Genomic DNA, 27,719 nt, shown 5'->3' on the forward strand with positions numbered 1-27,719 from the left:
CTGAACCTACTGAAGTGTGTTGAGCTTAAGCACAGAGAAACATACCTGATCCTCCAAGTTGCAACAGATAAATGGGGTTTTAACCATAGCACTTGTGAACGTGGGTGATGGGGGTTGGTTTTTGTCTACTTCTTTTTTTTTTTTTTTTTTTTTTTAATTAATGTCTTACAACTCAACTTCTCAGAAAAAACCTAGAAGTTCATCTGAGAATCCAAATCAGAGGGCATTTCTATGTCAAGCAGGTATCTGCAGGTGGGTAGGGCTCCTGGCGTGCAGAAAGCCCCAGATTGCAAGTAGGGGATTTTTGATATCTGCTTTGGGAAGACCAAATGCCAGGGAGGCTGGAGAGGGGCCAGGAGGAAGGAAGAGGCCTTCCTGGGGGCACGGAAGACTTTGAAGTGTGACCCTGAGCAGAAGAGGGGTGAGCAGGGTGGGACCGGAGGCGAGAGGCAGCCGGGGTGGGCAGAGGGGTGCAGGAGCTGCAGAGGCAGGAGGTGAAGGCAGGGGTCAGGGTGGAGGGCGTGGGCAGGGGGTTCCCAGCCCTGGGGACAGCAGTGCTGGGAGCGGGGTGCTCTCCCAACAGGCTGCAACAAGCAGCTGGGGGAAACCGGCTGTGTTTTTTAACAGCTGGTTTAACATAATGAGGGCTGAGCATCCTCCAAAGCAGCCCTGATCACATGCCTCAGGGGAAGCAGTGGCTGAAATATCAGTTTAGGAGCCAGGAGACCAGGATTTTATTCTACCATCTGTAGCTATTTCAGGAGTGACTTTGGGCAAGAAGCTGATGTGCTTGTGCCCTGGTTTCTCTACCACCAAAAGGCACTGCTCGCCTGGATACCCTGCAACTGAGTGTCTAGAAATGGAAGCTTCTCCTCTTCCAGTGTGGTAGAACAAAAACATAAATTGAAAATTAAATTAAAATATGGCAAGTTCAAAACTGTCAGAGGGAATTCCTTTTTCACATACGCTGATGCAAATCATGGCTAACACCAGTGACTAAGGTGAAGTGGCGTCAGTGGGAAACAGAATTAAGTGGGGTCCATTTAGTGCCTATAAAATTAATAAGCACACACTCATCGAGCCCTGACCCAGCATTTCTTTTGTAGTTTAAAAATTTTTAATAAAGTATTTTTTGCCTGCCTTTTCCTAAGAAAAATGTTGAAATTAATCTTTGCTTATGTAAAATGCCGTTGCCATATGACTAATGGTAATTTTTAAAGTGCTGAGTGAAATGTATGCATGTGTGTGTCAAGGAGACAAAGAGAGGAGTTTTTGTTTGTTTGCTGTGGTAATTGTTTATCAATATAGTTGTTTTTTTCCAATTATCCTTTCCAGTTTTAATATATTATCAGCCTTGTCTCCATTTCTATTGGTTGAGGTTTGTGTGTAAATGTAGAAATTCATGCTGTCAGATATTTCAGTTACAAAAACATGCTACATCTTAAGCATTGGGTTTTATTCATAAAATGCCATAGAACTGAAATAGGGAGATTTGTGGAAAAGATGGCACAATAAGTTAAACAATGGTCATACAAAAAACTGTGTGGCCATTCAGATGATTTCTGGGCTTTGAACTGAACATTTTTTTTCATGTTCAAAAACAAAGGAAAAACTCTGAAAAACCAGAACTCATGCTAATACCTGAAGGAGAAGTTAAACCCAGAGTCAGGGCTGAAAAATTTGACCTAAGGCATATAAGTATGGCTGCATGAGCAGAGATGCAGCTTGGAAGTGGAGAATTAATTTCTTCTACAACAGCCAGATTTTGTAATCTTTCTTGTGCAAAAACACAGTGGAAAATAGACGAGGTGGCCAGTGGAGTCTAAAGTCACTTGCACTTGGAATAAGTGAGTCTATGAATGAAGTCCTAGTCCCCTATATGTCAGAATTAACAATCTCACAGAATTCACTTGGTGTACATTGTACTTAAAGTTTTAAGTACCTATTGCCCAGCTGAGGCAACCACGATTGACCTCTGTATCAGGCACAGTGTAAGTGCCAGATACTTCATCTGTGTGTGTGTGTGTGTTTAATGTGAAAGCAGCTTTTGTTTTACAATTGCTGCTCATGCCATAGCTTGTGGGGACTGGTTTTCATTAGCATACTTAAGTTTTTTGTGATTTAACACTATTGCATGATCTGAGTGTTTCAAAATGACTTGAGCAGGCCGTATCCAGAAGTTTGCCACGTGTCTCAGTGCCCTTTCCCATGGCAGGAGTCATTTCACACTGCTGGCATGACACGATTTCCTCCAGCAGTGCAGCAGGAACAAATCCTCACAGGTTTCAGAGGCTGTGAAAATCTGCATCGTTTAGTAATCCCCTTCTTCATCCACAGAAATAAAGGGTCTCCATCCTTTTCTTCCTCAAGTTTAACTGAAGTTATACTGGAACAGGGTATTTTAAATTTATACTATTTGGTTCTGGAGCAGGAGGTTTGTAAATGCTACTGTAATACTGCTGATCAAACATTATTTCATGTTGGCATTTTTATTTGAAGGCCCAACTATGGCCAAGGAAAGGAAACTACTGTACTTTTCTTTTTGTGTTACATCTTCCAGCTGGAATATTTTCAAGCACAATAGAATTGAACATGAGATTTGGAGAGGGAAAGAGAGGAGAAAAGGGAGTCAGCTAGAAGAGGTGATGACTCCAGAGGGGTACTTTGCAGTTCTCTGGGGACTGAAAAACGCTTTCAACCAGTGTGGTGTTGCAACAGCCCAAAAGAGGAGAGAAAAATCCACGTCTGATCTAGACCAACCAGAAACTAAAAACAAGGGACACTTTGAATTCTTAGACTCTCACCACAACTGAAAACTGTGTTCAGGCCAAGGAACTGGAAAATCAGTTCCTTGGGTTAGAGAAATGCTTCTCTGAAGAGTCAGAAGCAGCTTTCCATTTTAATTGGTACAGAAATGATTGTATTCTGAAGTAGTGATCCTAAGATTTGAACCAGTGCAAAGGTTTGCAGTCAGGGCTACGAAGAGCTTAGTGAAATGCTACTGTAAAACAAATTTTTCTGTGACATTTTCTTGCCATTTGGCTCTGTTAGTCTATCATTTGTCACAAAATGGAAAAATAAGATCTGTCTTTATAATGTACCAAAAAGAAATCTGACTGCAAACACAAGTCAGGAAGGGGCATAGGGACAGGAGCTGAGTGGTGTAACCCTAGATCAAGAGATGGTTATGAGAAATCATATACTGGGGACCTCAGAATCCCCTGACCAGGAGTAATTGAATGTGGTAATTGTTAAGGAGAGCTTTGCGAAGAAATATTGAGTAAAAATTACTTACGCTGTGCTTGTTTTAAGAGGGAAGTGTAGTAAATTTCAGGACAAATTTTTAAGTGGCAATAGCACAGGCATGGCCTATGCTGTAGGCAAAATAAATTTTCTGAACTAAATGACTCCTCTCAGTCAGCCAGGCTAAGTGTTTGTTTTTGGGGTGAAATACGTATTTCCTTCATTGCGCTTGTACAAGGATAGCTGAAGCCTGAGAGGAGGACTCTGGGGATCTGGTTGTAATGGTTGGTAATAACACCTGCCCTTTATGGGATGAGGGGTGAAGTCTTGCAAATTTGCATTGCAGAATAAGGGATGAGATCAGAAAACCCTTCTTAGATGTGTCAGAGATATGGGAGATGTACTTAGTTTTACAAGAATCGAGAAAATTAGGATTTTTCCATTAGTCTTGCACTTTTAAAACTGATGTATCATTACTAGTCTACTTACTGTGGAAGACGTTAGGCTAAATAAATTAATCTCACGGAGAACTGCCCTGCAGTCTTCTGGATTAAAATGATATGTGTGCCAAGCATTATATTATTCTATGCATAAATTTTAGAACATTTTCTTTAAAATTACTCAGTCAATATACTTTACTCTGGTAAAAGTAGTATGATTCCTACAGCCTGTATTTTACCAATCTTCAAAGCTTCTCTTTTGCATAAGAGCATCACAGGACTTTGATAACAAACCATGACAAAAGACAACAAAATCAATGGAGTTTGAAGGCAGTCTGTTCTTGTAGCACCGTGATTTTTTTCTTGCTCTTGCAGAACTGCAGTTAAATAACAGACAGATCATGTTTGGAAAATGAAGGAAGAACATCACATACTTCTGTTCAAGTTTTATAGGTGCTGTGGCCATAAGATGGTTCCAGAAATTCTTTCATCAGATCTATCCTTTCTTTTTCTACTGTTCTTCTTTCACCTGATGGCCATTGGAAAGCACTGTGCTAGTTGGACAAGGACAAGATGGTATGTTGGGAGTGTTTTGCAACAGGGATGAGGAACTTCACAGGGATGAGACAGAGCTTTTTTATGTTCCTCCAACACACATTTAAGGATTTTTCTGGGTAGTGAGCACTACATATGATTCTTGACTGCAAATATACTTGCATGCTCCAACTCACGTTAAATTCTCATCTGAAATTTGTTGCCTGTTTCATGGAGCATAGGGCAAGTTCTGTTCACCTGTGGGGTTTTTTTCTCAGTATTGAGGTCTGAGTAGTGTTCCTTGCTTTGGTTAAATGAAATACATTTTAGAAGGCAGCTGCCTATTGCCAAGAAGAGCCCTAATGCAAGAATATTTCCATCTGGGATGACTAACATGTGTCCAATGTACGTCCAGTCTCACGTCCCACTCTGCAAACAAGATCCACTGATGAATTAATTATCTTCTTGCTTCAAAGGGCAGTCAAAAGATGAAAGTGAAAAACTGGACATATTTCAAAAAATGACATTATATGAAAAATAGGTCATTCAGCCAAATTGCAAATCATAGATTTTCAAAAATGTGGAATGTCAGACAGTCCTATTTGAAAAAATATGGCTTCCCTTGCTTGTTGCATATTTTGCTAGAAAAAGATGTTGGAAAGAACACATTCAAAAAGGAAAGACAGTGTTTTAACTCCTACTTAGGAAAATGCCAACAGTATTCAACTTGTTTGGTCCAGGCTTATATGCCAATATAAATACAATGCATTTGTCCTTGTTCAGTTTGTAGTTCTTTTGTAACAGAAGAAGCAAAGTTATTTTGAACAGTTGTAAGTATAAAACTTATACAGTGGTTTCTGGTAGTTCATAGTTGCAAATATGGAGTCTGCTTTTTGTGAAGACACTTGTTTTTATTGAATGTGTCATATGCATGGCTGAACCTTCTCATGCACTAAAGGAATGTCAATGCTGATATAAAACCCCATATAATAACCCACTGACTCAGTCAAGAAAATATATAATTGTGATGCTAATTAACTTGTGATTTTAAAGCTGTGTCTTTAACAAAGGGATTGTTTGTACCTACCCAGAATTAAAACCAGAGCTATCAGTCTAATTCTATATAGCTGTCAATTCTAAAAACAACACACAGAAGCTGCAACTTCTTAGCTTCAGAGTCACAGGTCTGAGGAGGTGTAAATCCTCCACTGAAGAAGAATGTACAACATGCTGCCTGCTGCTTAATTGGTGCTATGTGTGTTAGCAGAGTAGAGACCATAACTACATAAATCCCCCCAAAAATCAGCTATTTAGTAATCTATTGGAGCAGTAACAGTGCTGACTTCCTGAAACTGGCAATCCAAAAAAGGCAATACAGTATTCATCTCAAGAATTAAAACCCTAAGCCAATGTTATGTGTAGTCCTCTCAGATGCAATTATTTATTCTAGTATTCTAGTTTGTCTTGAATGTGCCTGGTATGTTTTTATATGCTGTAAAAATAAATACAGTGGTTTAAAGCCCTGGAAACTCCAAGTAGGTATGAAATAGTCCAGCACTGCAGAAATGCAGGGTCTGATTTTCTGAGATCATCAGAAAATGATGAATTTTCTCTGTGAATATCTGATCCAATTCAGCACATCTGGGCATTTCTTCTGCAGTTGCCAGGGAGTTGGCCATGTATTCACAGAGGTTTCCCCTGTATCACCTATTGCAAGTGGTTGTGATGTCCAAGGCAAAGACTAGGCATAGAGCAGGCTCATTGCAGCTAGTAGTTGGATAACATTTGAAGATTATTATTTGCACCCAGATGAAAAAAAAAAAAAAAAAAAAAAAAAAAACAGGTTTGTAGGGAGAGGTCATACTCTTATTAGGGCAACTTCTAGAGTTGGGAAAACCAGACAAGCTTTTAGACAGACAAGACCACTTCTGGAACAGAAGCAGGAGTGTTCAAGCTAAGACCAAAATGAAAACAATTGCTCTAGCTTTATTTTGTCAAGCACTGTTCAGACTGTTTGGCTGCTTCCTAGAGCCTGGAGAGTCATCAAACTCTTGAGTTACGAAGAAAACATTTTTGATCCAGTTATCTCAGTCTGTATTAATCCCACATATGACTCCACCAGCTTCAGCAGACAAACATCATTATCCAAGCATTTAATAATCATTTCCATTGAGGATTTGTTTATTTATGGAAGGCAGGGTGGCCTTAGTGGGCAGGACTCTAGGCTGAAACTCTGAAGCCCACTCTATCTTCCCTAAGCCGCTGGCCTACTGCGTGATCTGCAGTGAGTGGGTCTGTCTGTCAGCTTCTGTGTGGTAAATAGACATACCAAAGCTAGCCTCCTTGCAAAGTCCTTTTATAGCTACAAAGGAGAAGTGTTATACACTTCTTCATTACTAGCTCTTTTTCATGTGGTTCCTTTAATAGACATTTGAGTTCTGATAGTGTTACACCCTGTTCAGAAGAGAACAGGGTGTAACACTACTACTGGTGCTGGTAGCATCTCTGTTTGCCAAATGTGACTAGAAGACTCCTACTACTGTCATGTGAGCAGCTAAAAAGTTATTTCTCTAAACTTCCTAATATTAGATATGCTCTTAAAAGGGAAAGGTTATGCACGTTCAGGAGCTACACAAGTTTCTTCATCTCCCTGGAAAATTACTGCAATCCGAGCGGGCACATGTGGAAATGAATAACTATTTAGATGTTCACAGATTCTCCAGTAAATGTACAGTAAATACTATCTTTGTCACCTTTAAATAAAACACAGGAAAATGAATGCTGAAGCATTTCCATTATTCTTAATGTATGTGTATGTGCAGTACAAATGCATAACCATACTTAACAAAAGCAAATGTATGTGCTATGAACATGTGTGAGGATGCATACATTGGTATTAAATAGTGTAAAATATACATATATATATATAAAATAAATATTTAGGTTGCAAAACCAAGCAACATTGGGTAGTCCAGAATGCAGATTTAGATTTTAGATTTCTCGGGCGTTCTTAATTAGCCCTCTTCAATATGTAGGATGATACAATTTTACTTGCATGAGAACATATAGGGCTTTTTCCCTTAACAGATTCTTCCTTCAGCCAGTCAATAGGAGGACAGTTTTTTGACCTTTCTGCTTTTAATCTTATTCCATTGAGTGCTCTGGCCTCAGACCTCATATTAGTGTAGATGATCAAAGTACTACACTGAACACAGAAAAAGCATTAATCCACTTCCAAGATTTAGTTTTGCTGTTGCTTTCCCAACAGCATCATAATATGCCACAAATCCTGATGAACATGTCTCTGCAAAACATCTATGCAGGGTGAGAATTCTATTTTTTTTTTTTTTTGCAATATTATTGCCATCTTGGAAAAGCACTTAAGCGCAGTGGGAGAAAGGACAAAAATGTCAGAATGAAAACTTTCAGTGAAAGCTGAAAGAGAGAGCTGTGGGAGCCTTTGCATGTGTAGAATTTCCCTAAGACTTTCTCCACTCAAAGCACAGGGCCAGTTGACTTCAGCTTTCAGCACTTCTGCATTTCAGGCCCCAGGTGTCTCTTGCTGAGCACCCAGAAAATGAAGCCAACCACTCAAGAGGGAGGAAATTCCAGAATTATGTCATCATGCCTACACGTGGGGAGGGGAAAGGAGCTAATCATGCCCAGACAATCCAAATTCTGGCATTTGCTAAGATTTTAGCATTTGACTCACAAGCCTATCATTCTTTTAGCTGAATTTCTCTGTGTATGTGTATACATTTCTCTGTAAATAAATAAGGACATCTAAACTGTGTCTAATCTGCTAAAAACTCTTGCACTGCTTTCTCAGTAAAACTATTTTGATGTTTGTGCCCTTGGAAAAAGGCATGACATGTTTTAATAACCTTTACTTACTTCCATTTATCCCTATTTTGCATTGGAAGCAGGAAAGGGCTATAGGCAAGCAAATAATTTGATGCCCAAAATCAGAGGGATCAAGGAAACAGGGATAAATTAGCTTCACTTCAACCTGAAAACCTGCTATCAAATCTCAAGTTCTAAATTTGCTACATCATCCCTATCCACTACCAAATTGCAAATGAAGTTTTAAAAAGCATTGCAAGGAGCCTTAAAAATCCCAATCATTTCAGTTGAATATTGCTGTAGTTTTCAGGCAGTTTGCTGCCTGAAATTTTTCCCAAACCTTTCAGCTTCTGAAAGTTCCCTGCACAAGCTGGCACGTTAGAAATAGGTTAAAAATGGAAGCAGAAATCCATAATTAAACAGCTGGTTCCAAAAGTTGGTGCTTTAGGGAATGAAAACCTTTAATGCAAGGCTCACAAAACTTCTGTAGCAGCTGGTTTTGTTAGTATCTGCCATAATTCTCTCTGTGTGTATGTATCTGTACAGCATTGTGATCCTATCTGTGTGTGCCTGGTACTTGTGGTTAGCAGATTATTCACTCCCTGCTGCACCAGGCACTCACACTTCTCACCTGTTCTTTGAAACTGGGAGTGCCTCTCTCTTCCAGGCATCCCCATCTCCCCTAGCACCACAGACCAATGGCAGAAGGACCTTTTTTTACCCCTCCTGTGGGTGCACAGCATGAGAGCTCCTCTCGCCAACTCTCTGCTGACTTTGTTATCTGTCTTTCAGCCAGTGGACAGAGCAATGTATTTACCCTGCCAAACTGAACCGCCCTGGCTTGCTCTCTAAAAGTTCGTCCTTAGTTCTTCTGTGTAGGGTACCTAGGGGAAAGTAGGCACCAAAGGGAGGCATTGTGAGTACCCTACCTTTTTTCCACCTCAAGTTCCATGATCTGACAAATTCCTGATAAAGGAGTGGCATTCATTAGTAGTGGCTTTTAATTCTGGAAATGCCTCTTCATCCATGCTGGATTCCTCCCCCCATTTCCAGCTTGGGAAACACATGGTTATGCCTCCTCCCTGGTGGCTGTGAGATGAGCTTTCCCTTTCTCCCCACTACAGTCACTAGTAGTAAGGGGAGTGATGGCAGATTTTATGCCAAGATTTCCTTGTTTCCCAATAGGGAAAAGCATGTCTGTCCATGCTGAGACACCTCCTTACAGCATGTGGCTAAGCCATGATCTCCAGCCAGCATACTGCAGAATCACAGGGACACAGAATAGTCTGAGCTGGACGGGACCCACAAAGATCACTGAGTCCAACTCTTAAGTTAATGGCCCATATGGCAGCTAGCAACATGTCCCCTCTGGGCTTCTGGGAGAAGTTCTAGGGTAGGCAATGTGGTGGGAATAGTACGGTGCCTATTACGTTATTGAAAACAAAATACAGCTGCATGTTCCTGTTGGTTGAATGCAGCCTGTCAGCACCAGCATCTCGCAAGAAGTCAGGACTGATTACAGCCAGCCTTCACAGCAGAAGGTGCCAGTAACGAACCAGCTGGAGAAGCATGATATGTTTTCCCCATTAACATGGCAGGTTAGAGCAGGAAGTGTGCCTGGAGAAACACCATGACATGAGGAACTGTATGGTGACAGCAGGTTGCTCCGAAAGCCCCAGAGGAACTGCAGTGTTTTTCCTGGGCCAGGACAACATGTGGTCTCTCATGCCATGCACCAATACAGGGCACCAGTGATGTTTGATATGCCTTGGTGGTATGTCAAGCTCCAGAATAACTGCAAAATAATTCCTCCATAGCCCCTGGATTTACTCATCCTAATTGTTAAATACTTTTAGGACCAGCTCTATTTTCATTCCTCACAGTTCACAAAATCTAGAAAGCTGTGTGTCTTTATCCTCTCAAGAATGTGAGTGTGTTGAATGCCAGCCCAGGGCACAGGAAAAATGGATCACATTGCTGTAACAAACTGGTAACAAGTAATGAGGGCTAGGTAGACTCCAAGCCATTTTGGTACATCACTTTCTTTTCACCTCTGCTTGTATTATGTTCTGGTCTGGACAATCAGAACCCTTGTAACTTCATAGAAACATCAAGGAATCAATGGTTTGCCCTCCTGAATAAAATGAGAACATGTGAGAGTGGGGAGAGAGGGGGAGGGAGAGATGCCTTTGCATAGGTCAGGAAAGGTCATTAAAACATCTGGCAGTAGTAACTGACATGTGTCAAATTTTAGTGTTCATTAAATTTATATTAATGCAAGAATGGTTCCTAAGCTCCAAATGCCACTTTTGGTTGCTATATTCCCCCAGTTGATGGTGATGACTTTTCAGAACTGTGCCATGCTTGTTTCCTTGCTAGTGGCATCTGACCTGAGGTCAGTTTTCTGTTTAACCTATTCCTGTAGGTCAAAAGACAAATTAATCTGGCGAGAATTGAATTGGAAATGAGGTATCTGGATAGCAGGTGTCCCAGCTGTGGAATAGCTGCCAGGCTGAAACGTATTTGTTTCTGTTCTCATGCCATCCAAGAAGTCATATCCGAGGTCAGGGAGATATTCAGTTGACATCTGAGATGGGAAGTTACAGGGAGCAGAAGTGGTAGGTGCCCTTGTGAGCAGATTATCTTGCAGTCAGGGGGGAAATGTCTAAGAGTGTCACTCTGAGCATAAATGTACATGTTCCATGTATTGTGCACTTTGCTTTACCACTTTATAATTGTAAAGAAGTCAGACAATTTCCAGGCCCCTTAAGGAGGAGAATCTCACAAATCTTTTTCTTCCTTTTTTTTTTTTTAGAGGATGAAGATGACGAAGAGATGGTGGAGCCAAAAACACAGGATGACTTAGAGACAGAAAATCAAGACCAGAAGCAGGAAGTGAAAGAAGGTACTTTAAAAAATGAAAAGGATGATGTTTGATGTTTAAAGGACGGGATTCTGCCAGTAGCTACTCTCATAAGTAGTTTCCACTATTGAGAACACTGAAATTGAAACAGTCACCAGTTTTATTGATTCAAAACCATATGAGTAGCATAAAAGCAGAAAATTGTATCCCAGAGACACAGCTGGTAGGCCTGAGAAGATTGTGAAAGGCATGAGGCAGGAGCTGTTTAGAAGAATGTCCTACATGTCCTTATAATTTGAAAATGAAGTAGAGATTCTTGGATCCCATACTGGTACTAATTTGTCCTCTGGCTTATGTGAAAGATTTAAAATGGGAATGCCAGGCATTCCAGCAGCTCTATAAAGTTTGTTGGTCTTCAGAGGTACTTGGAGCCCATAACTGTCTGTCTGCTTGAGAGGAGCAAACTTAAACCTAGTGGTAGTCAGGAATCTTCCAGCAGAAAATGATTTCACTTGAAAAATGTTTTCTGTCAAAATCAAAACATTTTGTGGGAACAGCCTCAAAGAACTTAAAAAAAACCCCTCTGAAGCCAGATAGGTCTAGCCCTTCTGTCCATTACTCTGTATTGAGGTGTTCTGCACCGATATAAGAGACAAAAATTCAGGTTACTACTTGCTTCTGGTGCAGACAAGACACTTGCTTAAGTCATGCATGTCAGCACTGGATGTGGGAGATATGCTTGGTGTCTCTTTTCCTTTCCTTGGACCTGTCTTAGCTTTCAAATTAGAAGGAGGATGTGAAATTTGGTGTTCCTGATCTAGAAATGTACTACGGTATTGGCTATTCTAGTGTGTCAATGCCTTCAGCAGCCAATGCTTGCTCCTGTGTTGAGTAGGGGAAAAGAACTGAAACAGCAGCAGCTGCAGGGTAGAAGGAAATCGGTTTCTTCTCCAGCATTTCTTACTTTTGTATTGCCAGGTCCGCTCAAAATTCTGTTTAACCTCTTGAAAGGTAATTTACTTCTTCAGGTAGGGCCTAAGTTATTTCTTGCTCTGGTGATCATTACCAGGATAATTCTGTCAGCTTGATTTTTCCCAGGATAATCTCACTAGAGGAAAAATATGGAGCCATTTTACATGGAAGCCCATGAAATCTTCAACTGGGAATACAGCAGCTGATGCTTATTTCTTATCTGGAGAGACTGGTATCTTTCCATCAGTATCCAAAATAATTAATCTGGTACACAGTGCCCACATTTGCTATCCTCACCGACTGAAGTGAGTTGCAGTACCAACCATACCATTTTGATTATAAATTGATCTTTCTTCCCTCTTTAGAGCATCACAGAAATCAGCCATGCCATAAATCCTGTAGTGTTCATTGCTTGTTTAGGTCCTTGTGCAATTGTGGAGAGATAAAAGTCCTCCTGCTCCTCATCATTGTGCTTCTTCCACTGGCCCCAGCCACTGATGCCATGGGCAGAGGGGACCAGTGCAGACAGCAGGAACAGGAGTCAGGCAAGTCTGCAAAGGCGGGACTGAGGACATGAGCAAGAAATGTGGCAACATAGAAAAACTTTATTTTTCATGAAAATTACTCTTCTTTTCAAAACTGTGAGGTCAACTTGCAATATGGACTTTTGCAGTCACTGGACCTAACACAGTATCTCTTTTACTGATGGCAACAAAAAGCCATAAAAACCTCTACTACTGCACCCTGTGCATAAGCACTGTCCTAGGTTGCTTAATGTCCCTGTAGTATTCAACTTAAAGCTTATCTCGCATCCATTTATTCCCACAGAAAAGTGATGCTAATGCTTATACACTGGAGAAAGCACAAACTCCTGCAAGAAGAGAAGAAGAAAAAAATCCAAATAGAACCCTGAACTGATTTATTTTACTTTTTTAATGGGTTTTCAAGTTAGTCTTTTATGTACTTTGCTCACCAGCCACCACTGCCAACATCTTTTATTTCTTTGCTGTGCTTTAGTCAGAGGGCAGTGCTCCCCTTCCCTGCCTAGCAGACCCCCAGGAGCAATAGATCATCTGGGCTGGTCTCAGGCACACAAACTGCAGGCTGTAAAAGCAAGGCACAGCTCGTTTCAGCAAAACTGATTTTGTGAGGTGCTAACATCTGACTGGGTTCAAGGAAGAAGAAAACATGCTCATTGCCTGATAGAAAGTGAACCTGACCTGTAGTATGTGTTGTGATAGATAAAATAGGGGTGTGCTGCTGACAGGCATTAAATGCTGTGAATCAAATGAAGCCATCGTCCCCAAACTGACAAGGAACGGAGGCCCATTTTTTAGTGTTTGGTGTCAATCTCTCCCGGTTGGCTTTACCGCTTTTGCCTACAAAATCCCATTTTCCTCTCTGTTGTAATCACCCTTCTCATGTTCTGAGCAACATTCAGAGTTTGAAGCCATCCTTTGTGTTTCATGGAAGTGATTAAAACCATGTTACAAGTCAAACAGGAGTTTAGAAGAACATTTCCTGTCGGTGCTGCACTCTGTGTGCCTACTCAGAATTAATAGCTTTTCTGCAAATTAGCACATAATGGGTTAAAAGCATGTTTATGTTGGCATTAAGTACTCTGGCTTCTTTTTCTCTGCAAGGCAAGACAATATTTTGCAAACTTTTTAAAGAATCTCTAATAGACATTATAGTGGCGCCATTCACACTGCTATATAGTAGTTAAGGCTGTGTCAGCACTTCCATTATGAATCCTGTTTTTCAGGGATTTATAACCCAGCCGTAAAAATTTGCTCTGGGCTGAAATTTGGTTTCAGCTCAGGGAGCACATTTTTTAACAGATTAAAAAAAATCAGCATGGCCTTTTTTGAGTTATAGGAGTGTTAAGAAAAAAAATCCATGGGAGAGAGAAGTGCAGGAAGAGAAAGGCAGACCATTTTTTCATGAATATAGCTCAAAATTTGGTCAGGATAAAAAATAAAGTTTGGATGCTGTCTGTTCAGTCTCCCTTTCTCCAAGCCAACAGGACAAGAGTGCTCTATTTTTATAATGGTATTTTAAGAGGAAACAGGATTTTTTTTTCTATGTGGTTTATAGGTAGTTCAATTTAACTCTTCAGACATTTATTGCATACTTAATTTCCTCATCTTCCCCCCGCACACCCCAGAGTTGCTCTATGGGGTTTGGTGGGATTATTCAGCAGCCAGGGGTGTTTGAAGGGTCTGACCCTGGTCCTGGATATGTCTCAGCATCACTGTAAGGCCCTCAGTGCACCTGCATTGGGGCAGCCTGTCTGGCATGGCACCTCTTGCAGAGCTGCCATGGAGGCATGAAGGGCAGAGGAACAGCATGAGCCCCAAAAAGTGGAGTGGGAGATGAAGAACTGACTCGTTGAGCACTTCAAGTGTATGAAACCTTGGGACCACCTTGTGTTCCTTCTGTGGGGCTGCCTGTTGCCACCCAGGTCTCAGGTACATGTTCTCCCCATTGTTTTTGGAAGAAGTGAGTGTGGAATACCTGACAGTGAACTGGGCTGGGCTCTGCCTATTCCCAGCCTCTCCTGACCACATAAACGAGAGACTGGTCCCAAACTGTGGCATCAAGTGGGATGGGGTTTTCCACCACCAGAGAGCTCTGGAGCTCCTCCTAAGGATCCTCTTTGTGTCAGTAGAAACCACAAGAACAATGGGACGGGCTAGGTCTTAAAAGTGGGCCTCAACATGCATCTATCTGAAGCCATGGGCATATCCACAGAAACTTGCACGAAACACTGTGATGGGAAAGGCTGGGATCTGCAGCTTCAACGACCTGCTGTGCCCTGCTCTTGCCCTGGCTTTGTGCATGGGGCTCAGGTGTCCACAGAGCAGGCTGGGTTGGTGGGGATAGTTTCACTCTCAACAGCTCAGGCATCCGTGCTGGAAAAGCAAGGCAGGTTGTGGTGAGGTGTGTCATGGCCAGAAACACCATGCTTTCACTGCCACCAACACCACAGTGAGCTCAGGTGTGCCAACCCATCCTTACAGACAGCTCAGGCATGCTCAGGGATGGTGCCCAGCATGGCCCCTGGAGAAACACAGGCAGTGGGAACAGCCCTGCCTGGCACAGTATCAAATTTAAGGCTCTGCAACTTGCTACTCCAGAATTTAAAAATCCCTAAATAAAGCTTGAATTCTTCCTTTTTATGTTTAGTGGTTATGCCATGAAGGGGCTTGCCAGCACAACAAAGACATGACATATATCAAAACATGGTATGGGACACAGCAAAGCAGGATATGGCATTTGTCAAGACTGACATGAAAGTGCAAAGCACAAGAAAAACAGGAGGATCACGAGGTATCAGCAGGCAAGGACTGAAAGCTGCTGAGAGCCCCTTTGCACCTTGCAGTTCTCACCCTGTGCCTTTCAGACATCCTCCTTCGTCAGCACATCTAAAGTTTTCATGGATTTAAATAGATGCTGAAAGAAATAATGCAGCTCTTAAAGGGGTTTTAATAATCTCCTTCTGTCTCTCATTATATCTCTGGGTTGATAACAAGGCTACTTCCTGCTTTACTGTTTTTATTAGTTTGCCCTTTCTTTCATTCACTTACTCCTTTTGGTCTTTTTCTTTTGGTTTGGTATTTTTTTTTCCTTCAATGGACTTAATTTTCATTTCTCTTGTCAGGTTTTTAGAATTGCTGAGATTCCAGGAGAATCTTTGTTATATTTATTTAAATGCGGGATGGGTTTTTTTGTTTTGTTTCGTTTCTTTATGTTTTTTAACTCCCTCGAGAGAAGATTCAAATTCTGGTACTTGAATATTTCTAATATTGTTCCTGCACTGTTATCCCAACTATTTATGTTGTATTTACTACAAACATGCTTCTGCTGAATAGGAACAAGTCTGCAGCAATTTTATCTTCATTCCTAAAGATTCAAGATGTTTTAATATTGTTTTTTGTTTCTCTCTGTTTGGTCCAAAGAAATTTATGGACAAAGAACCTGATGTGAATTATGGTATTTCTGCAGATTATGTTAAGTCACATGAAATGATAAAATATTCCTATTTTTGTAAATAAGTCTTGAGTAAATTGGTTGTTTTCACATCATGTTCAACTGTTGTTTCATATTCTAGACCTTCCTGTTCAAGCATAAGTATATAATATCTTTCATTACAGATACACCTCACAATTTCTTTCCCTGTGGTACCCTCTGTGCATATATTACTCTGTCCAGCAATTTAATTTTAAATGTCAATTCCCTTTTGTTTTGTACAGTATTATACATTAGCATGAACACAGGGCTTCTTTGGTACATGCTGTTGACATCCCAGCCTTTGCAGAGCAGGCTGCTGGTGGCTGTGGGGTCCCATCGATGTCTCGGTGGGTGCGTGGACAGACGGGATCCCTGGTGGTCCTGTCAGGCAGGACTTGGTGGCTGCACCACAGATCCTCCTGCCATGAGCTCTGCAGGGCCACAGATGGGTTCAGCTCCTTTGGGTGGGATTAGAGCACAGACACAGCAGTTCATGAGGAAGCTATGGTGTTGAAACAAAAGCTAACTACGGAGCTTTCTTTGCAGGAGTTTTCATGGCACTCCAGGCAATAAGCACGTAACTTTTAGCAGTGGTAAACTACACACTGCACTGGGCTTTGTTCAGCACAGAAGGTTAGATGTAGTTGGTTTGGGTTTTATGCCAGGGAGAGCAGATACTTGAAGACAAATGCTGTATTCTTACAGGGAATTTCTGGAGATATTGTCACATCACACAGGTCTCTGTGACAAAACAAAACAAAACACACTTTGATCAGCTACTTATGTTTCTCAGTTTTCCTTGAAGAGAGCCTGTGTTTCTTGAAAGCTGAGATCAAAGTCATTGTAAGCTCTCAGATCGGAAGAAAAATTGCAGAAAATTACATAGGTTCTTTTTATTTTATTTGAGGTAATGGACAGACAGGGAGAAGGAGAAAATGGAAATGTCTCTGAAAGATAAATGGTTAGAAAACCTCCATATTTGAAAGAACAAACCTGTCTGGAATTTTTTGCTTATACTTCATGTATTTACAGTAGTTATAGCAATGTTTTATACTGGAAAAAGTAATGATAACATTCTTGTAAGAAGAGATTGCCTCAAATAAAACTTCAGAGGCAGCCGAATGAAAGAAGAAAATAAGGCTAAAATATGAAGCTTAATATTGCCAGGGGGCATCTGGTGTGTCAGTCAGATGAATGAGGTAACCTGATTTATGCCCTAAAAACTTTACCCAAGGTGTTCCTGATGGTTTAATAGACTGCTGGCCTCCCACAGATCATTGCTAACTGCAAGGCAGATTTTGCTGAGGTAGAACTACAGTCATGTGTTTCTCCACTGCTTGTGTGCACTCCACAGCTCCCAAGTTGTTTATTTTTTGCCTTTTCCCTTTCTATTGATTTTGGGTTGTATTTTCTTTGCAGTTATAGTCAGCAAATGGCCGAGTAATAAATTTATATTTCCAAGCTGTAGAGAGGATTTGATTTAGCAAATAATTTTTACCATTTGCAGCAGTTTAACACGAGTTTTCCATTTGCCTTTGCAGTTATTTTCCCCCCTCTTTATGCCATTTTGCTGCATTGTCATGCTTGTTGTCTTTGATTCTGGGAAAGCAATGCTTTAGTGGTGACGATGGGATATTGCCTCATTACAGGCTTCCTTGCCAGATGAGTTCCCTCAGTGCCAGTTACTATTCAGCAGTGGATGCTGCAATAGGTCAAGCTGTACTTCTTGCTAGTTATGCTTTTTCTTTCATATGCATTGCTTCTGTGTAAAGCACTCAGGGGCAAATTGTGCTCCTGCCTTGGTAATTGTCGCTCCGCTACTCAGGGGCACCATGTGAGGGGATGCAGATATTCTCTGGATGTGTGGAGCTCCACAGGAACCACTAACCTGCTGGTAGGCTAGATAGGGCCAAGGCCATAGGAGATCATCAAAGGCTAAAGTTTGTAACTTTGTAGCTGCTCTGGCTCCTGAGGGCCAAATTGCTCCTCCACCTTTTGCATTTCTCCTGCCCTCTCTGTTTAGCTCAGGTGTAGTGCAGAGATTTTGTCTTTCAGAGCTAACACTTTGACCACTTGAGGCAAACTTTGAGGCAACGCGTGGTGATAGCAGCCTCTCCCAACCACAGCAACTCTGAGAGCAGGTGTGCTGAAAACAGGGGAGCTGAGTACTACAGGAGTGATGACCATGTCACTCCTCCTGCCTCCTGCTGTGCCCTTCTATCTGTTCCTGCCCCAGGGGCTGGTGGTGGCATCGTGCCCATCCAGCTGGGCATTGGAGTGCATGAATCCAATGATTTCCATCCAATGAAAATCAGATGGAGAGCAAGGGCCACATCTGCCTGATCACTGAAAGAAGTTGTGTGGCATGGCACAGAAACTAGAAAATCATTTTGAGCTGTAGCTTGAAACTGTGTCACTCATTGTTTAATTAAACATTGAGATATGTATGACAGGGCTGGGAGTTAAACTTTGCTGTATGGTGGGTGTTCTCTGAATTCCCTTTTTTGGCTTCCAGTGTTTTAACCCAATATGGGCTACAGAGACTGCAAGGTCATTTTCACAGATAAACACCTCAAATCTGTAGTCTAAAGCTAAATGCAAGAGACCTTTGATCTCCTGTTAAACTCTTACGTAGGAGTCTCTATAGTTTTGTAGTAAATCTGTTTATGATATGTTGTTTGTTTTCCTAATTATAAATTTGGAACAAAATTCTCTGTCAACAGAGCTTTTTGTGCTGGGAATTTAGGCTAGTTGCAAGGTTGATTTGGGGTAACTGTAAAGATACTAATGTCATTTCTTGAAATACAAGTAATTCTGAAATAGAACCATAATGATGATTCAAAAGCACGTGTGGGCAAATACATAATCAATATACAATATTGCCAGAATATCAATATGACCCTGATAGTGCAATTGAGAACAGAATTTTTTACTGTAGTAACAGCAGCATCCCAACTTTGATTCCCTCTGATGCTCATATTTGAGTTGTAATTTACCAACAGGTCATTAAACTGATGGAGACATTGCATTGGTGCATCCTTTAAAGACAGTGTTTTTCAAATGAAGGGCCAAACTGGAAATATTGGAAGTAAAGGTTTAGCAGCTCTGTGTACATGCAAAGAAGCAACTTCATCTTGGGGTAGACATGCTATTCTTACTGCTGCCCAAGACAGCCCCTACCCCTCCCAGGGCAGCTTTGCCCGTGGCTCGGTGACATTTGTTGCTCTGGGTCTTAGGATTCCTCTGCAGGGAATAACACTGCCTTAAAGAAACTGCTGTTTGGCTGGTTGCTTTCAATTTTGCTGCCTCAGAGAATATCTTTGGTTATTCACTTCTTTACTTCACAACAGCTCTGAAGCATCTGAAGCTCTGAATTTATCAGTGACACCAAGTAGAAATTGGAAGAACTGAAGGGAGAGATTATGTGAGAACTTTTAATATAAATAACTGTAGTATAAGTTAAGAAGATTATTTTATCTTCAGCTCCTCTGACAGGTCCTCTGTTACATAAGTGTTCTGCTTTTTCCAGTTAGGTATTGCCTAAACGTCAGTCACGGCCATTTCCTGAAATAGGAACACTGAGTTTATTTAATTTGGGGGGTTTAAGTATTTTCCATTTCAGAATAATAAATACATAAGATACAGGATCTCTTCTATGTAAAGGCTACATTCTGGTAATATACAGGAGTATGTTTAGACATATTAAAAACTTCTTAGTCGTGATTTTAAGAGTAAAGCTTTGATTTTTCTCCTGACATGGCTACAGCAAGCTTTCATGTCAAAAAAACCCCACTGAAGATGTTGATTCATTGGGAAAGGGGTGAAATGTCATACTCCTAACTACATCTTTTCATTTTTCAAGCTCCTCCTAGAGAACTGACAGAAGAAGAAAAGCAACAAGTTCTCCATTCAGAAGAATTCCTGATATTTTTTGACCGCACAATACGTGTAATTGAGCGAGCTTTGGCTGAAGATTCTGACATCTTCTTTGACTATAGTGGCAGAGATGTAGAAGAGAAAGACGGGTCAGTTTGGGAGGTTTTTTTTTTTTTTGCTTCTGCAAAATAAGTTATATAAAGATAATTCCAATAACAGGGAGCCTTAATTTTAAACAAAATTTAACATTTTTATTGTTAAGAAAAGCTTAAAATCTCTCCATGAAGGCCTGAGTCACTTTGTCATGCACAAAATAGCTTTGTGCTTTATTGATCTGAGTTTAGGCAGGTTTTTTAATTTGATGTATTATTCAGCTGGTTTAATTGTTTTGTTTCATTTTTGGGATGAAATTTAAAATTCTGGAAAAATAACTGAAAGAGATAGATGTGTGTACATTTACATGTAAATGTGTACATTCCAACAGTGTACGTGTGTGTGCTTATGATATTTTCACAAATTCAAGCTAGTGTTGTTTATATTCTACCACTGCCTCAGGTCTGTAATGGATCCCACTAAACCATGCATTGTGGGGGTGAAAATGATCTCCCAAAGCATTTGCAATCTTAACAGCTAAGACGAGAAGTGACAAGTTTTGTTTTCAGCAATTGATATGGGAGCAAAGCAGTAAAACTTGTTAGTTGGAGAGGAAATATTTAGGTTGCAACAGCTATGTATCTGTTGAAGCCTCATGTAGCTGTATTGCATGGAAGTTACTGGAGGTTAACCCAGAACAGCATCCCTATGGACCAGCTAAGTGCATCAGTGTGGCAGTGCTGGACCAGCACTGAGCTTCAGCCTGTCCTTATGGTGTCACACAGCATCTGCTGTCTCCATCTCTGGGAGAAGGTGCTGTACCTTTAACATTTTAGGCGTCAAAAGTAAGACAGGTTTGGTTATAGCTTGGAGGTGAAGGTTCAGAAGAGTGGGAGCTGAATGCCAGGGCCGGGTTCATCCTGGGAGAAAAAGAGGGCAGAGATGTCCCAGGGTGACCCCGAAGAGTCAGACAGGCAGTGAGAAATTAAAAAATGTGGTTTTGTGAAACAGACCTAAAATTTGTTCCTTGTTGCATCGTTCTCAGCCAGACAGTCAGTGGGAGCAACTAAATCAAAGTGGCAGACTTCCCCAGGCTGAGCAGAGATCTGAGAAGTAGTCAAAAACTTCTGCACTGAGTTTCACAGCATTTGAACCCTGGTACTTGAAAATCTGTCACTTTGTTTGAATTCACACAGAGATGTTCAAGCAGGAGCCAACCTTTCCTTTAACCGGCAATTTTATGATGAGCACTGGTCCAAGCATCGTGTTGTCACCTGCATGGATTGGTCTCTTCAGGTAAGATGTGGCATTGGGAGATATGTTTCCATATCACTTCCACTTCCCCCTATAAAATTTATGGGCAGCCTCTGTTTGCTCTTCTTTATGCAGAGCAGGATGTTATTTTTGAGGTAACAGCTGGGCCCTGTGTGAGTGAAAGCACTTTTCACTGTGAAGAAGAGTGGAGAACGATAATGAAACGGTCTTTTTTTTTTTTTTTTTGTATATGTTACTTGGTCTTCAAAATCAGGATGTTGTGTTAAAACCCTAGGTTAACAAACCTACCAAGATTAAGTCTTTACTTTTCCTCTCCCTTTCACTACTTCAGCCAAAAATGGAAATTTTTTTAGGACAAAAGGTTTAAAATTAAACTAACTAAAATTAATTTGCTAAATATACATAACTATACATAGTAGCACATAAAACTTTTACAAAATGGTGAGAAATAAAATTAATTTTTCTAATATGCTAAAACTTAAAATGTGAAAGTATCTGAACAATTTGAAATTATTAAAAATAGGTCTTTCAAAAACTGCTGGTTCCTCTCTTCAAGTGATGGAAGAGGAGCCTGCAGCTGCTCTGGGTCATGCTAAGGCAGCATGCCTGGAACGCACCCAGTTTTCTCTGCACTGCAAAGCATTGTCATTGGAAAATAAAACTGATGATAGACCTGCTTAAGCTCTCCAAAACTCTCCAAAAGCTCTCCAATGCAGTTGCATCAGCAAAGTACAGAAACAAGTTTAATTAGTTACTCTGTTGGGGAGCTGGGGTTATCAGACATCATCACAGCTCCTGTTAAATGAATTTGGTTTCAGTTGCACTCCAGCCCCCCTTGTCCTGTTTCATCATTGTTAGCCTGTTCCTAGGTTCTGGCCCGGAGCAAAGCATCTGGTTTCCCTGGGGAGAGAACCAAGGAGACTATTCTCCTAAATCCACCATACAAATATAACAAAACTGCTCCAAGAAGACATTGAATTCAAAAATGCAAGCACAAGCCAGTCTGGCTACTTGGCCCCAAACCCAGCCTCATGCCACAGGATAAGAAGCACGGGGACTTTCAATCCGTGCTTCTCTCTTTCCCCTTGAAAAGGCTGCAGAGCTGCTTCCATCCCTCTGGGTACTTCCCAGGCAAGGGGCCAGCTGCCTGCACAGAGGACCTGGAGGCTGCAGAGAGTAGAAGAGTTGGGGGGTCCCAGTGAGCATGGCTGCTAGGCTGAGGAGGTCTGGGTGGTGCACAACAGCCAGTTGCAGAGAGGCTTCTTGTAATAGCCAGCTTGCACTCCAAGTGTGAAATGAAGGATTTATACCTTTGCTTTCATACAAAATATCAGCCTAGCACCAGGTATGCACTATTGTGATGTGGGTGGCCTTTAAGCACATATGGATTTCTACAGAAATCAAATATAAGCCTGAGGAAACACTTATCTTAGGTTGTTCACTTGTTCAGGGGCTGGAAATTACATGGAATTCTTATCTGATATTTTCCTAACAGGCAGCTCTTACTGTATTCCCAGGGCAGCAAGAAAAAAAGCCGCCTCAGAAGAGCACTGCCAAATGTAATTGTTCAGCCCCTGGGGCTTGAAGGCATGTTCTGCTTCCCACCTCTTTGTTCCAGGGTGGCCCCTCCTGCTTTCCTCTTTGTTAACTCCTCATGCTCAGCTCCCTGGCACCCCATCAGGGGCTTCTCTATGTGGGGGGCTTCTGCATGCTGCCCTACAGTAGCTTGGGAGTATGGAGTTGCCACCTCTCCTTCCCGCTTTGAGTTGTATCCATGAGACAAGAGCAGGAGCCAGACAGAGGTATTTCACCTAACCATTAGCTCTGCTGCTCACACATGCTCCAGGACATGACAGTGTCCACTGTGCCAAAGAATAACTTGAATAATCATGGGAACTGCAGAACACATTGCTCAATTTTCTGCGATAAAACTGCTGCTGCGAAACAGCCTGGAGGCAAATAGAAGCTTAATCAAACAAAGGACATTGATGCATTGATTAAACAAGTTACCCTGTTCCCAGTCACATGTAGAATACAGCCTCAAACATGTGGGATCATTCATACCATTCAAGTTAACCCTCTAGCCCCTTGATTCTTTCACAGAGCAACAGGAAAATGGCTTAGGTGCTTAAGGATCTTAGGGAAAGGCTCAACAGACTGAGAGTAAACACAAAGAATGATAGCACCTTACTCTGTGCATGGGAGCTAACTTAGATCACCTAAAGCCAAGAAAGTCATGGTCTCAGGGATAGTGATGTGTCTTTCTTGACCCTCAGGCAGCAGCCTTGAAGGAGGTTTTGCACAGCACCATTTCTATGTTGCTGTCATTTGCAGGACATCTGGGCACCCAGTGAGGACTGAAACTGTGTAAATGGAAGTAGATTGAGTGGGGCATTGGAGTGTGCAGTGCCAGAGAGGATTTAGGGTACTGTGCTTAGCTCTGTTTTTTTAAGAGTCAAAAAGCTTCATAATGGTGTTACCCAACTAGGTATGACCCCAGCATCTGCATAAACTTTAAACTGTGTTTCCAGTCAAATACATAAACTGATTGCAAAACCTACCAATAGACCAGCAAGATTTGACTCAGTGTCTGTTTACGGCCAGACGTGCTGCGAACCATGCCCACTAAACTTCCCAGGAGCATGAACCAGCCCCAAAGTGCTTCAAAATTGGTACTCTGGACCTGGTTGCACATCCTAGCTGGTTGTAGTCATGCTGGCAGGAGGGCTTGTTGCTTCTGCCTGCCCACGTGTCTGCCCCGTCATGACTGCAGGCTCAGCCACTCGTGTGAATAGTCCCCAATGATGTCCCGTCAATAGCCTCCTGCACACTCTGTTTAATTGGCCACGGGCCAGTGTGGGATGAAAAGATTCAAAGGAGAAGCTGAGCTTGCAGTTCAGAAGTGGTTGTAAGCTCTGTTGCAGGAGTGAGAGAGGAGAGGGGTGAGATGAATGAGAGCAGTTGAGGGCAGGGCTGGCACAACTGTGTCCAGAGAGGTGGCATCTCAGGTGTGGGACTAATTCACCCTCAGGTGCCCCTCAGGTCTTGATGAGGGAGAAGATATGGTTGGTCTACTGCTGCCTCTAAATTCCATGCAAGTGATTTGGGTGCTAAATCATTCTTACAAGCTGTGCCAGCAGCCAGGGTCCGGAGGGATGTAGGTACAATCTAGTCAGTTTTCTTAAAATGGGAAAGGGGTAGGCTGTGGTGTCCATGTGTCATTGCTGATTCTTCCACACATGGGTCCAGTCTTATTCAGAGTGATGAACTTGAACAGAAAAATCATCATCTCTGTGATCCATTATCCACGGAAGTGTACAGAATGTGGGAAGCAACAGCTGCTGGTGGCAGAAGTTACAGCTGTGTGCATTATTTCTTCCAAATGGATTTTGAGAGCAGAGGTTCAGACCCCAATAATAATGATATAAAGGGTGGTGGTTTGGGGTTTTATTAGTTGTTAAAGTGCCTTTGGACCAAATTCACAACTCCCAAATGAGAGTTTCTTTGTCCTGCTTCCTTTGAATCTACCAGCTGCACTGTTCTCCTGTAAAGTGGTGGATGGTTTGGCAGGAATTTACCTGGGAAAGACAAAAAGTGACAATAATTTGCAGATACTGAGAAATTTTGAGGGAAAGCATTTCTAATTTACAAGAAGAGAGTGTAGGTCTTGCACAACTTGAGCTGCTGACTCTTTGGTCTGCAGAAGCCACATGCTTTTCTCTGGACATGCCATAATCTCCACTGTCTTATCCCTCTTAAGTATTTGCCTACTTAGAGGGAAGGACAGAGGTTGTCAGATGTGCCTAGTGTCAAACATTTGAGAGTGGACAACTGGGAGTTACTATGTAGACAGAAAGTAATTGATGTTTTGTGGATAAATTGTTACTTCTTACCGTGTTTTAAAATGATGCAAGATCATCAAGACAGTGTGAAATTCTGGTTTTTCATTTATGATATTATGTATATATATATGTATATATGTATATATGTATATATAAACAAAGCAAATAAATATGGGTGTTGCATATCTACTTCTATACAACAGTGGATAATCCATATACAAAAAAGTGTGGCTCTGATTTTAGAGTGCGGCTCTGATTTTAGAGTGCTTATTGCATCAATCTTACTGACTCAGTGGAATTCAAGGTCACCCTGTGCTTTACAAGATGACCTCAGCATCTTGCAAAATTGAGCTTCTGTGAAGAAAATGTTTTGTTTGCCATTTGAATCATCAAGAAGAGCTTTCAAGTTGATTCTGTGCATAAGAGAATAAGAGTGCATAATGAAATAAGAAAGAATAGTTTTCAGGAATGCTGAAAAAAATTATGAATTTCAGAATAAAAGCAAGTCAACCCTATGGTCATAGTGTTTTATTATCAAAATCAATTAAGACAGCAGTTTGTCCCTGAAGAGATGTTGAGCAAATACATTAAAATTATTCAAGCTTTCAAATTTTTCCTCTTCCTTCCTTTTCATTCCCTTTACAAATACTTTGCTAGTTGTCTTTTCTTAAGAATTACCTGCAGAAAATAACATCGCCTTTGTGATATTTTAGAATAACTGATAGAGAGCAAGTGTCAGGGGCTTTAAGGATGTTAGGGATGAGTAAAATGTAAAACCAAAATGAAGCAGAATAATATGATTGAACTAGCATTTATTTTAATTAAAACCAGATATTGTACATTTACTGTAGGTTATTTCTGTCTGATATGATTTTGTGTAGGTTTTTCATTATCCATGTTAGTTTATTTGCATTTTCTTTTCTTTTCTAGTACCCTGAATTGATGGTTGCATCTTATAACAATAATGAAGATGCTCCACATGAGCCTGATGGGGTAGCCTTGGTGTGGAATATGAAGTTCAAGAAAACCACACCAGAATATGTGTTCCATTGTCAGGTAAGGCTGAGGAAGCCATTGATTTTATGCTTTAGACAAAACAATTTACTACATGGTGCATTGCTTCACTGTTCCCATGAAAAGGTTAAGGTTAAAAATAGGCATATTTAGTAAAAGTACAAGTGACAGTCCAGTGTTTTTAGAAGGCAACCAGCCTTCTCAAACAAAAGCCTGTCAGGGCTGCATGTCATTCTTTGTCTACTTAAAACCGTCCCTAGGAGATTTAGTTCATAAATCCCTCGCACTTATGAAGTAACTGTGGTGTACCACTTCCTCATCCAGGCAGTAACACATGCTTTCCCACCCACGTTAACTTCCTCGCGTCCTCTGCACTCAAGCTGCCTACCCTTGCCTTGGTTCTGCTCAATATCATGTTTTGCCTTTAAAATTGAATAGTAAACTTTGCATTTTTGGACATGTGTCTGACTTCCAGTTTAATCAAAATGGTCTTGATTTCAAGAACTACTCCAACAATTCCTTTAGGTCAGTCAGTTTGACTGTCCTTTAAGTCAGCAAAATAGTACTTCACTCAGTGCTACTTTACAGTTATGCTGCCTTAGAAGTTTATGGACAATTCAAAAATAGTTAAGTGTTTTATTTCTGTATGTCTGTTTACTCCTCTTTTGCCACTGCTTTTATGTGTGAAATGGCACAGCCTCGTATCGACAGAAGTGTTCAGCTCAGTGCCTCTATCTCCATCAAACTGTCCAAACTGTGGAACAGGGCTTGGGCCAAATTTCAAATCTCTTCATTAATGTCCCTCTGAGGTAATTAAACACAGGACAGTGGTATTCAAAAAGCCATATGGAAAAGTTTCAGCAAGTAAAACTTAACAATCAGAGATTAGTAAAATGCAGATAATTCTGTGGTAAAAATTGCTTCTCTTGGAAGGATATGTATTACCTGGCTAATTGTGTATGCTAAGTGTCATTTTACATTTGAGGACCAAACATCTTTTTGAACTAAGTTTATGTTTGGACTTGGGTACATTATCAGATGTAACATAGTGGGAGGGAGTTGCTGGAATTGAAGTAGCTGCTTCAACCCGATTAAGTAACCTTTAATTCTGGGCATATTTTTCTAATTTGCTATACTGAAAAACAACTTCACAAGGAGTTTAGGCCTGCAAATATGCCATACAGATTTATATGCATAAATATATATATGTGTGTGTGTGTGTGTGTGTGTATTACCTTTGAAAGAGGACTTGTGTTTTCTTGGATATCATATTCAGCAGCCAATGCTGAATTGGCATTGACCTTTCAGACTGCTTAAGTCTTAGCTCAGATCCCATGTTCAGATTCTTCTATGATATACACGCAGCTTAATGTTTTGAACAAAATTTCCAAGAGAATAGATGGCATTTCTAGGAAGGATAATCCTTAAACTAGATTTATTTTGCAAAATAATGACCAGATTCAGGGTATCCCTCCTGTGTAGACAGAGGAAGATTGACTAAAGACATAAAAATTTGTTCCATTAAAGTTCTGTCTAGATACACTTAAACAAAAGAGGTATGACTTGCTGCATTGAAAGCAATGAGACAGGCTACACTCTCCATTAGAAAAACACACACAGGACAAAGTGGTGGCCAGGGATTTGGCATAGCTGAACTTCTGTCTAGTCCTCATGCTGTTGGATGTGCTCCCTTTTAGAACTGGAACCTTA

The 27,719-nt window shown here is 41.0% G+C and overlaps 1 protein-coding gene across 10 annotated transcripts in view; it reads left to right on the forward strand.

Annotated features, from left to right (window-relative positions):
* Positions 1-27,719, forward strand: part of DYNC1I1 (dynein cytoplasmic 1 intermediate chain 1) — a 186,022-nt gene that overhangs the window by 91,594 nt on the left and 66,709 nt on the right. For all 10 annotated transcript variants that reach the window (XM_053946048.1, XM_053946031.1, XM_053946057.1 and 7 more), the window contains 4 exons: positions 10,876-10,965; positions 19,772-19,934; positions 21,075-21,174; positions 25,926-26,051. In XM_053946048.1, the coding sequence (XP_053802023.1) occupies positions 10,876-10,965; positions 19,772-19,934; positions 21,075-21,174; positions 25,926-26,051 (479 nt within the window). The remainder of the gene's footprint in view (positions 1-10,875; positions 10,966-19,771; positions 19,935-21,074; positions 21,175-25,925; positions 26,052-27,719) is intronic.

This window comes from Vidua chalybeata, chromosome 1 (assembly GCF_026979565.1).
Source record: "Vidua chalybeata isolate OUT-0048 chromosome 1, bVidCha1 merged haplotype, whole genome shotgun sequence".
In the NCBI taxonomy this organism is placed as follows: domain Eukaryota; kingdom Metazoa; phylum Chordata; class Aves; order Passeriformes; family Viduidae; genus Vidua; species Vidua chalybeata.